The sequence below is a fragment of the Hesperophylax consimilis genome, chromosome 3 (genome assembly GCF_061612785.1).
Source record: "Hesperophylax consimilis isolate HC1 chromosome 3, BYU_Hcon_1.0, whole genome shotgun sequence".
Lineage (NCBI taxonomy): Eukaryota > Metazoa > Arthropoda > Insecta > Trichoptera > Limnephilidae > Hesperophylax > Hesperophylax consimilis.
In genome coordinates, this window is record NC_142838.1 from 37,877,706 (window position 1) to 37,893,727 (window position 16,022).

At 36.8% G+C, this 16,022-nt stretch overlaps 1 protein-coding gene across 1 annotated transcript in view; it reads right to left on the reverse strand.

Moving 5' to 3' along the window:
* Positions 1-399: 399 nt before the first annotated feature.
* Pask (PAS domain containing serine/threonine kinase) overlaps positions 400-16,022 on the reverse strand; it is a 29,673-nt gene continuing 14,050 nt past the window's right edge. Inside the window, exons 13-20 of the mRNA XM_089650647.1 lie at positions 14,464-14,603; positions 8,574-8,694; positions 8,231-8,412; positions 7,709-7,849; positions 7,030-7,229; positions 4,829-5,283; positions 3,634-3,797; positions 400-3,404 (exon numbers count right to left, since the gene is read on the reverse strand). Of these exons, the coding sequence (XP_089506773.1) occupies positions 3,252-3,404; positions 3,634-3,797; positions 4,829-5,283; positions 7,030-7,229; positions 7,709-7,849; positions 8,231-8,412; positions 8,574-8,694; positions 14,464-14,603 (1,556 nt within the window). The 3' untranslated portion in view covers positions 400-3,251. The remainder of the gene's footprint in view (positions 3,405-3,633; positions 3,798-4,828; positions 5,284-7,029; positions 7,230-7,708; positions 7,850-8,230; positions 8,413-8,573; positions 8,695-14,463; positions 14,604-16,022) is intronic.

Genomic DNA, 16,022 nt, shown 5'->3' on the forward strand with positions numbered 1-16,022 from the left:
GCTAAAAGGTTAAACAAAGCTTTGACCCTTGATTCTGGAGAATGACTCCAATGTGAATTACTGTGTATTTACTTTCCACGGCAGAATTGGAGTCGGGAGGTTGTGGTTACAATCCCCGCCCTAGCGCACAAATATTATATAAAATATATTTATTATTTATAAACATTGGTACACATATTAAGAAAATAGGGACACGCTGACGAACATTTTATTTTAAAAACACCAGTTATATAATAATGAGAAGTAAATGGGTATTTCAGTTTCTGGAAATAAAAAACAATGCATTTTGTGAGTTATTATGGTGTGTAGTTATTATGCATAATTTAAAGGTTGAAGAAAGCATTATGAATTAAAAGAGATTTATCTAATTAATAAAAAGGTTTATTCTGATATAAATAATTAACACGTTTCCTATAAATCATAATCCATATATTTGAGATATTATCGTCGGAACAATGATTGAAAATTAGTCTAATGAAATGATTTAACAAATTTGTAAGTATGTATACTAGTAGGACAAGCTCCTGAATTGAGCTGAATGTCTCAATAACTGGCACACTATTATTTTGACAGGACACTCCTGAAAAAGATTTAATGGCGAAATACGACAACTTTTCAAAATATCGACGCTGTAAAGGCAAAAGAGTTCAAGCGCCATTATGTGAAATTTACACTAGAGCAATTTATATTTATAGTTTTTCTTTTTGTATCCAATCATCATAATATTTATACATTATCTCAAGCCATAAAATCTAAAAGGTTCAATTATTATATAAATTGTTGGTGTCATAAACTATTTCGGTTACTATACAATTTTTTTATAATAATATCTTTGGTCTTCAATGGACAACCAATTTTGTAATACATACATAGTAATGAGATCAAAGTGAGAGAAAAGGGCTTCATTATTACTAAGATGGCATATAGTTGAATGAAGGGGTTACCTACCAAAGTTTGAAGCCAAATATTCTCACGAGGCTGTGTTAATGATTAAGATCAAAGATTGTAATGGCAAAGCTACTGTAAGAATAATCTTTAAAAGCTCCGTAAATAGCACCTTTTACGCAAACGATCACTTGGTCTGCGCAAGTTTTCTACGCCAAATTATTAACCTAAGGAATATAAGTACTGTAAATAATGTCAGGGTATCAAATTGATATAGAATGTACCTCATCAGATCATAAGCAATATTTAGGTTCCATAAAAAAAATGTTATGCTGTCTTTAGTATTTTTACTGCGGAAATAATATATTCATTAATCATTATTTATGTACACAGTGCGACATTTAAGTGTATCCTATACCAACGATAAATAATACTGAATTAGGATACAATAGAATCTACAAATAATTAGAGAGAGCACAGACCCCTGACCTTGTGGAATACTACTTGGATGCCCTGTAATTGTGCTCCAAGAATATGCAGTGTATTAGAAACATGTGCTTGTTTGCAGAGCTAATGCACCAAGTGCAAGAGGGATCTCTAGTCAATACCCTCAGATATGATAACCCCCGTCAGTGGTGATTCCAGCTCCACCCACTAATTCCTATTATTATGGTGAATAAAAGCAGCTATTTCTAATCTTTTGTCAATGTCATGATCTTTCAACATTAAAAAAATATAGATATGTAATTAATTATTATGTATTACAACATTGAAAAAATATTTATCACATTCTAATCAACTAAGGACGGGTTGTTTCACAAAATTTGAACAATTCATCAAATTTCATAGTTAATTAGGTTTATATTTCCATTGTCCCGAAGAAGTCCAACCGAAACCGGTCGACCTATATAACTCAATAAAGTGGTTTAAAACAAAGATTTATTTTTTTCATTTATATAGTGTCAAGCCACAAAGTGTTTGCTTCCTTCGATAATTTAATTTTCAAGTACTGTTATTATTTCAGTTCTGTGAAGCTACTGGCCCATAATGATATAATAACAGAATTTGAACAGGACTTTCACAGAATTATAAAATCAACGTTGAAATTTGATGAATTGTTCAAATTTTGTGAAACAACCCGTTCTAAGTATTTACAACTATTCACTACACCGATGTCTGACCTAAGTCTACAAAAATAATTACTAAATTATTCTCTCATTCAAATGCTGTTGGGGATTTTTCAAAAATTCAGGTACATAATATAAACACAACAAAACTGTTGAATAAATTGACAAAGGTTTTTGCAAAATAATTGAGTATTCAATATGTGACACAATAATTGTTAAAAAAATACCATACAATATGTCATTATAGTGTATGTAAAGGTTGTTCTCCTGCGCATGAAATGTCTTGTATTTCCAAACATTTAGGTATACAAAACATTGAAACATCACGGCGCAGTCTCAATGTGTTTGCTTCCCGTGGTCGATGGAAAAATTCGTTTTGTGTAAATATTTAAAAAAAAAACATTTGACAGAGAATCAACAACTGTACTAAGGCAATCCTACGATAATAATATATGCAATAAAAAGATATTTAGAGAATGGATAAAGAGCAGCAGAAAGTGAAGTGCTAAGTGGTTAAGTGGTTACTAACACCATAACGTGGAAAGGTTAGATCTACCGTTTATGCTGGTCCTACTAATGGAGGGAAAGGCATTGTTATCCAAATTCTCATTTGAATACTAGCTGTCTCCCGGCCTTTATGCAGAATTTTTCGAAATCAGATTTAGACAGTAATTTTTGTCTTATTTTGAACGTCAAATGTTCAAAAATTCGACGAGTAGCATCAAAATACTGCTATAGGGGATAGGAAAGGGGGTGGTTTTTCGAATTCCCATGCACACAGTGACCTTTCTCTTGTTTTGTAGATCAAGTGTGCAAAATTTCTGTAGATTTCTATACAAATCAATTCCACACATCCCGCCCGCCCGCCCGCTACAAACAGATAATCAACTTTATATAATAGAATGTATACCAATATCTTTGTAACCTGTAGAACGGGTAATAAATCCTTACACTTGTGGCACTTGAGATGCAATTTTTATATTGATTTGGGCCAAGTGAAAACACTAATCATTTTTGTAATTTAATAAAAAAAGAAAAAAAAATTACTATAATGACCCAACACCGACTTTTATCAGTTTATGGATTTGTATCACAAAGTACGCTTTATTTTCAAAAAATACTTTTATAGCTGGGGTGTTATACTACCTAGATAAAAAGAATACTTTTCAAAGACATAGCGGTTTAAAAGAAAATCAATATTTCCGAATGGGATCCTTGTTTTGGGCAGCGTAAAGGGTGTTAAGAGAGGCTCTCTTGGTCACACTCGTCCCAGCTGTCGCAGGCATAGGGGTCATCATTGTCGCACTCAAACTCACACGCGCTGCGCCCCGTCGCGTCTGAGCTCAGGTCCGTCATGGCCGCATCGGAGATGGGCTTGGAAATGTCCAGTATCTGCAACACACACACCGTAAAGACACAACTCGAGACAAGCAACAAACACAGCACACAGGGTAAATAAATAAAGTCTACTTTATAATTGCAAGCAATCCACCCGTCTGATGAGATAGGGGGATCCATCAGACAAACAAACCCAACAATAAATCATTTTAAAGTTGGATAGAGACACACCATAGACAATATCAAGGACTAGTCATAACAGTTCTCCTCTAGGAATACTTACTTCTGCAGAAGATCGAAGGCTGTAGTTATCGGAGTGCAACTCCTTGTCCATGGAGATGGCGGTAAATTGTCCTTGAGACCTCCTCTTCAGGTTGTCCTTGGCCAATTGCTTCACGTCTGGTTTGCTCACTCCTTCTTGGGGAAGGGCCCCACCTGCACCTGCACCTGGGGGATATTAATCTGTGTATTATTATTCACATATTGCATTTAACATTATCCAAATTAGAAGACTTTTCTAGACAACTCTTCACTAAATCATATCGGCAAATATTAACCTTTCCGGGAGTATGGACGCTAATGAACGACGGTACACACTTTCGCCAAAGAAGTATGGACGGCAATGGACGACATGCGTCGCATATTCCTGTAACTTTACACCAATTTTAAACATTTTACATCATTATCGACAGAGATGTTATTTATTTTGCATACTATCATAAAATTTAATCAAAAAATATATTTTTTTATTTATGTAAAAAAAACTCACTCCCCAGAGCACGGCCAGCATTACGTAACTTACTCCCGGAAAGGTTAATAATACAGAACCTCCATTACCTGGAAAAATAATGTGATTTGGCAGCTTCGAAAAGGACAGATAGTTTTAAAAAAATCTTTTTGTAGTTGAATTTCCCAAAAATAACAATTCTTTGTAGGGTTTTCAGTAAAAAGTATTCATAATGGATTTTTTGTTTTCTGGATGATGTCAATCCCCAATTAGATTAAATTATTACCACGGTAATAATTTACATTAATTCAGAGTTTCCCCATAATACCTGGAGCCAGAAGTCTATAATATGGCACATATTTTCGGTTTTGCACTGCTGTAATTTTAGATGTGTTATCATTCTTGACAGTTAAATCTGAAAATATTGTTCGTCAAGAAGATTCTAGTAACAAGCGGGAAACTGGTGAATCTACATCACTATTAGGCATCGTTTTTGGGTAAATCTTTGAAGGATTTTAGGGGAAGTTGTAATTTTTAATGTCGAATTCAAAAAGAAAAGTTTTTTTTAAACATTTTAGTTGCCGAAAAAAGGTAAAAAAAATCAGATCGAAAAAAAAGTTTATTTGGGTTCTGTGTGATGTAAGTTCGCAAGTTTCCGGACACGGTGTGTATAAATATGTATTTTGAATGATTGAATTGCTTAAACAGATATACAGTTTGTATGCTAAACATAGTAAGAAATAATAAGAACCTTGTCCATCTTGTCTGTCAGTGCCAGGGGGCAGGGCCTGTGCGAGAGCCTGAGCGTTGAGGGGCGGGTCGGTGTGCGATGCGGAGTGCGAGGTGAGTGAGGGCGCATCCTCCTCGGCCGATAGCGGGGAGCCCGAGCACCCCCAACCCGAGTAGTATACCTCGGGGGCGGCCTCCTGGCTCTCGCAGTCGATGATGTCGCTGAAGTTGTAGTTGTTCATGTTGACGGTCTGCTTCAGCCAGGGGTGCGCCATCAGCTGGGAGATGGTGCACCTTTCCTCGGGCTTCTTGCACAGCATCCAGCGCAATAGGTGCTCCAGCTCCGCACTGATGCTCTGTGGCAGAACCAGATGTGCCTGGATGGTGTCTTCTATATCCATGAATGGGTTCTCAAAGAAGACCAGGATGTACAGCGTGATGCCCATGGACCACATCTCCAGCTCGGGTCCTGCATATCTAAATTTAAACAGAAACTTTAGAAGTAGAACTGTTACAATGATTAATTATTGATTAACTTAATTTCAAAATTAAAAAATATTGATAATAATTTTTTTACATTAACTCCACATAGTAATCTTTTAAGCTATGTCATCTTTGGAGATGGTGTATGGAGAGTCTTTTTGAAGAGAGGAAGGAATAAACATGGAGGAATGAAATACGAAAGCCAGCAAATCGTTCCACATTCGAGTTGTTGAACTCAAGAATCAGAAATGACCCATTCTCATGTGAAAAAAAATGTCAACCATGTACAAATGTTGGGTGCGCATTTGGAGTGTTTCCCAACTATGCACTGGTGCCGAATGCATCAATTATGCTAGTTCCTCGGAGCATCTTCCATTGAAATACTGGTAGAACAAGGACAGTATTCCCACATGACGCCTGTGATAGATTTCAATTCATTTGCAAAGATAGGGGAATTTATCAAACGGACCTTTTGTTTCTACACAGATTCAAGAGGGTTTTTAAAGTATTTTAGGGCTCCAGACCAGAGGTGGGTGCCAAATTCGATAGATTTCACTTGAGATTTGTACGGGGTCAGCAGTTGTGCACTATTAAAGCATCCGCGGGCCCTGTGCAGTACGCACAGCAACACATTATTAATTAGCTTTAACGGGAAGTACATAAGCATACTGATGGTCTCCGTGGTCGAGGGATAAGGCTCTCGACTAGTGAGCTGGAGGTCGCGGGTTTGATCTCGGCGTGCGCAGGTAAATTTTATTATTTGGTTATAATTGCGGCAAGTTCCAGAGCGGAAGATACTATCGGTATTAACCGGGTGTAAGACCACCATTAAAAATTGAAACGTTACTTGAAATGGCTTTGACCGCGTTTGGTTACCAGATCTGAATAGCCAGTTATTTTTTCACCTTCCTCTTTCCCATCTCCTTTCCCTCCCCTCTTTTTTTTTTTTTTTAAATGTGAATACCGCACAAGAGTCTCTGGGGTATGTAGTGAGGCTGAAGGGTAGTGAGGAGGGAAGAGGATAGGAAAGAGGGGGGTGGGGGAGTACCTAGCTATTCAGATCTGATCACCAAACATGATTAAAGCCATTTCAAGCAACGTTTCAATTCCGAATGGTGGTCTAAGGGGTGTTCAAGTATTACGTAAGCAGATTTATTAAAATTATTTACCCCCTCTTCCCCCTTGTCACCAAAAGTAAGCAAAGCTCTAACCCCCCCCCCCTCCCATGCTTACGTAAAAATTGGTACCTATATGCATTTTTCTGTTAATGTATTCTGTTTTTTTATTGATTCATAAGTAGCACTTATAAAAGTGAGTAGCGCGCGGTAATTTCCCCATTCGCTTCTAAGCGAGTACCTAAACGTATTAATTATTTGTGGGAATCCCCGAATATGTATTCGGTGTTCAAACATAGACAATGAGTGGGTTGCCAATGTGTAAAAAAAATAACTACTGCTGACGTAATCACTATCTCGACCCCCCCACCCCCCCATATCATCAAAAATAAGCAAAGCAAAGACCCCCCTGCCCCCCTATAGTGCTTACATAATACTTGTACGGCCCCTTACACCCGAGCGTTACCGAGAGTATCTTTCAGTCTACCTTCAGCCTCACAACATACCCCAATTGGGGATGCCATAGTCTCACTGGCTCCACTGGAGCAGTTATGGGAACTCTTGTGCGGTTTCTGTATTATATATATTATAGTACTGTATTGTATAATGAATGATGATTACTTACTTGTTCCCAGCCAGAACTTCGGGGCTGCAGTATTCCGTGGTGCCGTAGAAAGTAGAGAACAGGATGGTGTCATGGCGGAAGGTTGCGGACCCAAAGTCTATCAACTTCACATGGAACTTATTGTCGATGATCACATTCTCATCTTTTATGTCCCGGTGCAGGATGTTCAGTGAGTGGAGGTACTGCACGGCCAGGCCTATCTACAATTTAACAAACAAACCATATTATCTACTAACTTCACTTTGGATATGATTTGAGTTTTCACGGTCGAAAGTATTATAGCGATTTATTTTTGGGGTACTGTGCCGTGTTGCACTACCTCCTTCTTTAGCCAACGTTTCGGACAGCATTATCATCAGCATCATCACGGCAGATGTGTCCTGACGATGGACAAAAATAAATTACTATAACTTCACTTTAACCAGTTCTTAACAGCTTCAACTGCCCGAAAGTGTGAAACCCTGAGTCCCAACTGCTCTGAACCGTCTGGCGCCAGTGAGGATTAAGGGTTTGAGGAGGGGAATGAGAGGGTGAGAGAAAGGTGGGGAAGTACCTGGATATTCAGATCTGGCCACCAAAAATGGCTAAAGCCATTTCAAACATGGACGGAGAAAGGAGTGCCAGGAGGGCAGACAAAGACTTAAAAGGAGTCGTGAAAAGCCCATGAAGTTGAGATTACCTGTTTGAAGATGTAACAATTTAAAGGTTCATCCAACTTGGGCCAGCGCTCGATGAATTCAAACAGGTCCATTCCCGAGCCATGCTTTTCCATTATCATTTGAAAATATTTTTCATTTTCATACAAATCCAATACAGTAACCTGTAACATAAAACAAAAACATGTTTTGTTTGTCGTGTGAAGTATTAGTTATTTTGAAAGAAATAGTTATTTTGTAAGCCTTTATATGTATGTATCTATGACATTCATACCTGTGAGAAAGTCATAACTGACAATGTGTCAATAATTATTATTAATGTTTAAAAATGATTAATACGACAATTATAATATAAAAAATGTTTAATATGACAATCGTAAGATAAAAAATGTTTAATAGTTCAGACTATAAATTTATTTGAACTTAATACCAAAACTTTACTCTGACAACTTTACAATAATAATTTATGTACATTAAAAGGTACATCATATTGCAGACTGTTACGAAATTAAAATATGTATTATTTAATTTCACTGTATGCTTACAATATTAGGATGCTTTAACGTTTGAAGAAGGCTAACTTCTAGAGGCACTTTCTTTCCGGGTTTGTCCGGACAATCTACCCAAAACTGTTGGTTTACTTTCTCTTTGAGAATAAACTTGGCGATCACCAGCAGCCGATCGGATCTCCGATACGCCATCTTAACACAACCGTAGGCACCTTTACCTGCAACAACAACAAACATTACATTATTAATACATTAAACCCTTTATTCAGCCCATACCAACCAATGCACCTATTTCTTTATACATACTAGCATACTTGAGGCGAAATATTATTGCAGGAAATTAATAATTTAGTACATTATAACGGTTGCAGGAACTTACCAATCTGTTTGAGAGTAACATAGTTTTTATTATACTCTCCCGAGGTCTGCTCCTCGCCGCACTGGCTCAGCAAGGAAATGGACAGTGGCCGGCTCACATTGTGGCTGCCTTGTTTGTGAACCTGCAAATTATAAGTGGATGGAAGAAGAGTTAGTCCTTGGTACTGTACTTGACGGCTACACCAAAATTAAATGCCTATGTATACCGAAATACCGGTCCTAAGAGGATTGACGCGTACAACACGGTATCACTTCTACATACATAAACACACACTTCGCCACAATCCACATACGCTCAAAAGTTGGCTAAAGAAAGAGGAAGCACAACACAGCATAATAACCCAAAAATTAATCACGATAATCACTAATATTGTTCAACAAGTAACAGTGCACAATTTGGCTGTCCTGTTTAAAGTATTAAACTTGGAGGCTTACGATTATATTGCTCAAGGGGGGGGGGGTGAAGAATAAATAGGAAGAGACGGGTTGGAAATAGCTCGCTATGCATATGGGGTCACCAATTACAGCAACACTTTAACTGACTATTAGCGTAGGGAGTATGGCGAACCAATCGCTCAGGGAGTGGAAACACAACCTGTAATAGCCATCCCAAGCTAAGGTATGGGCTACCGTGCTCAGGCTGAATGACCTGGGGAACAGTGTACTTAGGGTACTTGTAGCCCGCGGAGCATATGCACACATTTTTTTCTTTTAGTGTACATAAAACCACCAAAAATCATTCCAACGTTCGTAGTTCGTATCATATCTCGTATATGGAAGTATCTCAGTATATTGATTCAACTATCGTGAAAATTTCTTCTATGGTATATTCGTGTTAACAAACAATCACATCGTTAAGCTGATTTTAAAGAGCGCGCACGCCAATCTTGCGTGGATGGCCGTGAGTGTGAATGCATTGTGTGCGTTACAGCCATGTATGTGTCTCGTGAGATTTTGCGATCGACTTTTAAATACACATTGATAAAAATCCAAGTTGCTAAAACCGAGTATCCTGTCTACTTTTTTAAGTGCAATGAAGGTAAGCAAACCCAGCTTTTATTTTTTAAAATGAATCTATGATATTTGGCTTTAATTTTGTAGAGTTCTATTTTTTTGTTTTGTGTTTAATTGTAGGTATCTTACCAAATTACTAACTGTGCTGACTACTGGCTTTTGTCTGAGTATGTACCTACTTTTAAGTTTATTAGAAAAAATAAAATAAAAGGCCTTTCTTTAGTGTTTTACTTTATTTTTATTTTACTAATGAATTAGCCCCAATCAAATCCTTAATGTCATTACAGATATTTTACAATGCGCCAAACATCTCAAACTTTTGTCTGAAAGTTTATGTAATAATGATGTCCTTTTATTAATTTTTTAAGTTAAAAACGAAAACCCACAATGACGTCGAGTAGAAAAGACGTTGTACCAAAGAAGAGAAGAGTCACAGAAGAACTGAGAAGTATTCAAGACAGACTATAAACTATCTTTTCGTGGAATTTAATTTAACTTAATAAGCAATAATTGTTTCTGTCTTGAAAGAGTATAACATTAAACGTCATTATGAGGCTAACCATGCAAATAATTTTGATAAGTACGAAGGGCAATTTCGACAAGACAAGTAAATGAATTAAAAAGAAAACTTTCTGCACAACATTGGATATTTACTAGAGCAGCTCAAGAGTCAACATGCTATGTAAAAGCTAGTTATGCAGTAGCCATGATACTAGCAAAAAAATCGAAGCCATATTCAGATGGTGAAATGGTTAATGAATGTTTGGTGAGTGTTGTTGAAATTCTGTGCCCGTAAAAGAAAACGGATTTTTCAAAAATAAGCATGTCTCGTCAAACTATTACTAGGCGTGGTCTAGCATTGGATGAAAGCACAGATATCGCCCAAGTGGTGATTTTTATCAGGGGTGTTGATGTGCATTTTAACAAAATAGAAGAATTGGCGGCACTTTATCCACTACTTGCTAACGAGATTTATTAGGAGCTGTTACATCAACATTGAATCGCTTTTCGTTACAACTCAACAACCTATCGGGTTTAACAAGAGATGGTGCAGCAATGGTTGGGACCAGTGGCGGTTCTTCCTTTAGGTCAATTGGTGTTTGACCCCCAAAATTATGAGACAACAATAATAATCAATTATGTGCATCAAAACAACTGGTCTTATTCTTAATTTATTTAAAATGTGACGTGAAACAGCAGTGACATCTGTTGTCTCTAATAGAAGCTTTCATTCACAAGTCCACACGATTCACTGGGTCAATTTAAAGAATGTCCACTTTGGCATCTTCTGTCCCTATGCGCGCCATAGAATAAATGAGATGGTACTATATTTTTCGTCGAAGTAAAAATTGGGTACCGAAGAAAGTTTAGGGACGCTTAGGTCATGACCGTGGGGGAGACAATACGATGAATATTATATGTTTTACAGAGATGGTGACAAAAACAACTGTCGGTTTTTCATTTTACATGCTTGCAGTGTGTGGAACAATGGTTGTTTTTCAATTGGATAGTTCGGGAAAGGTTTGGAATAATTATTTAAGTTGTTATCGATTTAGAATCAAGCTGAAGAATGAAACAAAACAAAAAACGTAAAAGATCATTGTCAAATAGAATCAAACTATTATTTTATTTACTTTAATGTTGTGCACAACTACATTAAAACTTCCAATTTACTATATTAACCACTCAGAACATTAGAACGTCAAAAGACGTAAATATGATTATAGCGGTCAAGACATTAGAACGTCTTTTCACGTAAACGCGCGAGATTTTACAAAAAACGATTTATTTCCATCACTAGTATACGGATTGCCATGATTTAAAAAACAGAGTATCGATAATGAATAACGCTACGCGTCTGTATTCAAGAATATCTATGGAATGTAGAGGTGCATTATCTAAGTCGATTGGATCTGTCATCTTGTTCGTTCATAATTTATTGCGTTTCTAAATAATTTATTAAAAATATTTTAGTTTGGACGGTTAATATTTTGAGGTGACTAATAGTTTTTAATTATATTTCTTCAATATATAAAGTGTTATTTCTTTATGATACTCAGAAAAAAGTACATTTTTCACAGCTTTGAAATAATGGTCAGCGATTTTTACATATTTTTGACGTTTTCAGAAAATGTATATTTAGAAACGCAAATATTTACGTATAACAATACAATACGATAGTGAATTTCATAATCTTTCCAAAACATCTTTTAGAATAAGGCTACGTTTCCCAAAACGTGAGTTATGAAGCTTTTAACAAAACTCGTAAATATCACAAAAATTTTCACGTTTTGACAGATCGCAAAGGAACACAAAGTAAATAATAGTCTTTGTCCGAGAGGTTAACATATAACATAACAAATATATAATATATAACAAATTGATAAAAATAATAATATATGGGCATTTTTCACAATATCAAATAAAGATTAGTCACACATTTTTTTCAAATGACCTACTACGACTGGATCCCTAGAGCCGCCTCTGGTTGGGACACACAAAGGTTTAGTAAAATTGATTGAAAATGAGGCCTGTAAAGTTGGTAATATTTCGATGCTAAATTTTCATTGCGTTATTCATCAGGAGAATTTATTTTCTAAGACCCTTAAAATGGAACATGTCGTGAAGGTGGTCATCAAAACAGTTAACTTTATTAAGTCGAAGGGGTTGAATTACCGTCAGTTCCAAGAGCTTCTCAAGTCTTTGGATTCACAGTATAATAACGTTACATTGTATGCGGAAGTAAGATGGCTGACCCGTACCAAAATGTTGAAAAGAGTGTTTGATTTGAAGGTAGATATACAATCATTCTTCACAAGCAAGTCAAAAAGTATCCCAGAATTTGAAGACGAGGAGTGGGTTAGCGACTTTGCATTTCTGGTCGATATAATTAGCCACCTAAATGTTGTTAAAACTCATCTACAAGGGAAAGATCAAACATGTATGATTTTATTTCCGTATTTAAAATTAAACTTGGCCTTTGGGAACAATAGTTAAGCACAAAAATATTCACTCACTTTTCTGCATTGTTATTGCAGCCAGACGTCATACAAATGGCGGCGGATAAATAAGCTTTATTGATATCCGACTATAACCTGGAATTTGAAAACCGATTTCAAGATTTTGACGTGAATTTATTGCCAGGAATTTTACAAATGGAACATTGTGAAATGTGTTGTGATGCATAGTTAAAGGAGAAATTCAATCAGGTTGGTTTGGAAGAATTTTACAAAAAATATTTGGACAAAGAGAAAATCCTGCATTTTACAAACATGCTCTATCGATGATTTCGCTATTTGGAAACACTTACACGTGTGAACAGCTTTTTAGTCGAATGAAACATATTAAATATCAATGAGAACACGAATCACTGATGAACATTTGTGATTATGACAACAAAACAAACTTTCTGACAAACAAAATCAGACATCTCACTAAAATTTATTATATTTTGTTTATTTTGATGTATTGCCTAACTCTAATCTAATAAATATGTTTGACTCTCATTTTTGTTAAATCTTATCTTCTTAATATATTTCTTGTTTGCTTTGAATAATAAAATAAATTTAGTTGTTTGGCCGGGTAGGAAATCTCATTTCTAAAATCTGGCCCGGCTGCTGATAAGGTTGGCCAACCACGATTTAGACTATGGGTGGCCAACCTTTTTGATGAGAGAAATGAGATTTCCTACCGGGTCGTACTACAGGTGAGTCGTACTAGCTCGTCTTGATATTTGGAACAACTGGTACAAATATGAATAAATACCTAGTCCAAATACCTGTTTCCTAATATTTCGCACTTGCACTTACTTTTACAAGTAACGGTACGCCGAAAGGAAATATTGTATGGGGTATTGCTCACTCGGTGCTGGATTAATTATTGATGCACAATAATTTTTAGAATCCATGGGGGGGGGTTTGTTAGAGAATAAAAATCCATGGGGGGGAGAAGCTCTAGAATATCCTGTCGAAAAATTACCTCCATTTTTTTCATATCCTCTGGTGCATTTGCTTTGCGGATAATCCGTATTTCGGCTAGAGGAACAATCTTCTCAGCGTCGTGCGGCTGGCAAGTATTGCATATACGGGATGCAAAAGACGTCCAAGACTTGGACTCGCAGTACTCGCAAGAAGCACAATACTCGCAAGAAGCGCAATACTGATAGTTTAATCAATGTACTGAGATACTTCCACACACGAGATATGATACGAACTATGAACGTTGGAATGTTTTTTTGTACACTAAAAGAAAAAAAATTGTGCATATGCTCCGCGGGGAGCAAGTAGACATCCAGCGGGCTGCGTGTTGGCCACCCTTGATTTAGACCTTACCCCAGCACTCAGGGCTCTGCTGGAGTGGAACTTCTATTTCCCTAGATACTAGTGGGATGAAAATTGGACCATTCGAAAACTCCCTCTTTACTCGTGGGGCCTTCAGGGAACCAAGGAGGATTTGAGACGAGACCCTCTTCCTTCGCGGGGCTTTCAGTGAACCAAGGGGGAGTGCACTCCTCCATGGTGGGGCCTTCAGGGAACCAAGGAGTGGAGAGGAGAGACGAAACCTTCTTCCCTCGTGGGGCCTTCAGGGAACAAGGGGGATTGGAGAGGAGAGATGAGGCCTGGGAAGACACATTGTGGAACCCAAAGACATAGCCACATATCCAATCACAACCATGGTGAACATTATAAAAGGGACCGGGTGACTGTTAAAGGAATGAGGTAAAATGGGAGATAGCACAATGGGACTATGGCCTAAGTGCTCACGGTAACTATGTATATGTAAACCGTCTCCGCTCTATAAATGAACTGACAATTGTCGACATCGGTATGAAGCTAGTACAATTTGGGTGTGTAGAGCATATTATCATCCGTACGTACAATAGATATGGAGTTCTCGGCCGTGGAGTTGATGCTGGAGGGGTGCAGCACCGGCTGCTCGGGGCTAGTCACACTCACCCACACGCACAGCACGCTGCCGCCGCCACGCAGACTTACGCTGGACACTGTGTACACTACGCCTGGAATGCAACAAAAAAACAAAGCATATATAATATGATACTTCAATATTCACAAATCATACATACAGGGAACTCAAACCTGGAGAGGCTGGTAAATAGTCATTGGCAAAAGAAATCAAGGCCTAATGCGAGAGATTACACACAATATCATTCACAAAGTAGAAACTGTTACACCTTTTTATTTATTTGGCTAAGGCTGCTAAAATACTACATAGTCATAGACTGCGGTGCGTTGTGTTAAATTATATTTGTATATAGTTACTGATTATCCAGCTGTTGAAAGAAAAGCGTCAATAGCGTTGGAGGTTGACGGCATCTAGCTGTTATTTCTAATGGCTAGTTATTATTATTATTATGTAATGAGCAGGCAGCATTCTGCTGATGCGCTCATATCTGATTTCACAACAAGTTTGACAGTAATTGAGCTGTTTTAAGTTTGAACTAAGTCCTTTCTTCTCTCCAAATGTGAATCCAATAGAGCTTTGAATTGATTTATATTTGTTGCATCGATGACATGTTGTGGGAGTTTGTTCTAAGCATCCACTACTCTATTTGCAAGGAAGTGTTTTCTAGGATTAGATGCAAAAGGCGTTTTGGTAATTTTTTTGAGTGTCCACGGAGATTTATATTTTTATTAGTAGTGAAGATTTCTTGGATGCTAGGGCAACTGTAATGTCCAGATAAAATTTTGAAAGTCTCGATCAAGTCACCCCTTTATCTTCTTTCTTGTAAGGTTGGTAATCTTAGTTCTTTGAGTCTATCTTCGTATCGTAGATCTTTCAGAGCTCTTGGTATTTTAGTGAAACGTCTCTGTACTCTCTCTAACAGATTTATATCCTTTGCGAAGTAAGGACTCCATATTTGGAAAGCATATTCCAGGAGAGGTCGCACATATGTTTTATATATTTTTAACATCATGTCCGGTGTTAGGTCAAGGAAGGTTTTCCTGATTAGATATGTTAGTGAATTTGCTCTTTTCACAATAAGGAAGTTGAGTGAAAAATATTTTGACTTATAAAAAATATGTTCATGTAGATCAAAAAATATCGATTCTAAATATATAAATATATTTCTATATTATTATTCTTACAATTAGTTAAACGTTCTTGAAAAAGCATTCAATAGCAATATACTGTATACGCTCCACGATTGGTCGAAAGAATTCTGTCGTCACATGTGTCGTGACTTGTACGTACAACGGAACACCTATGGTGCATCTCTTTCTATTACATGAGAGATGGTCGATTTAGATGAGAGAGGTGTATAGGCCAAAGGTTTATTTGGGTTTGTCAAATATATGTACGTATTTGTTATTATTATTATATGAAATGGATTTCTAAAGATACATATTCGTATAGTGCTTTATAATAATATGTTGTTTATTGCATAACTTAGATGTTTTTATTATTATACATGTCA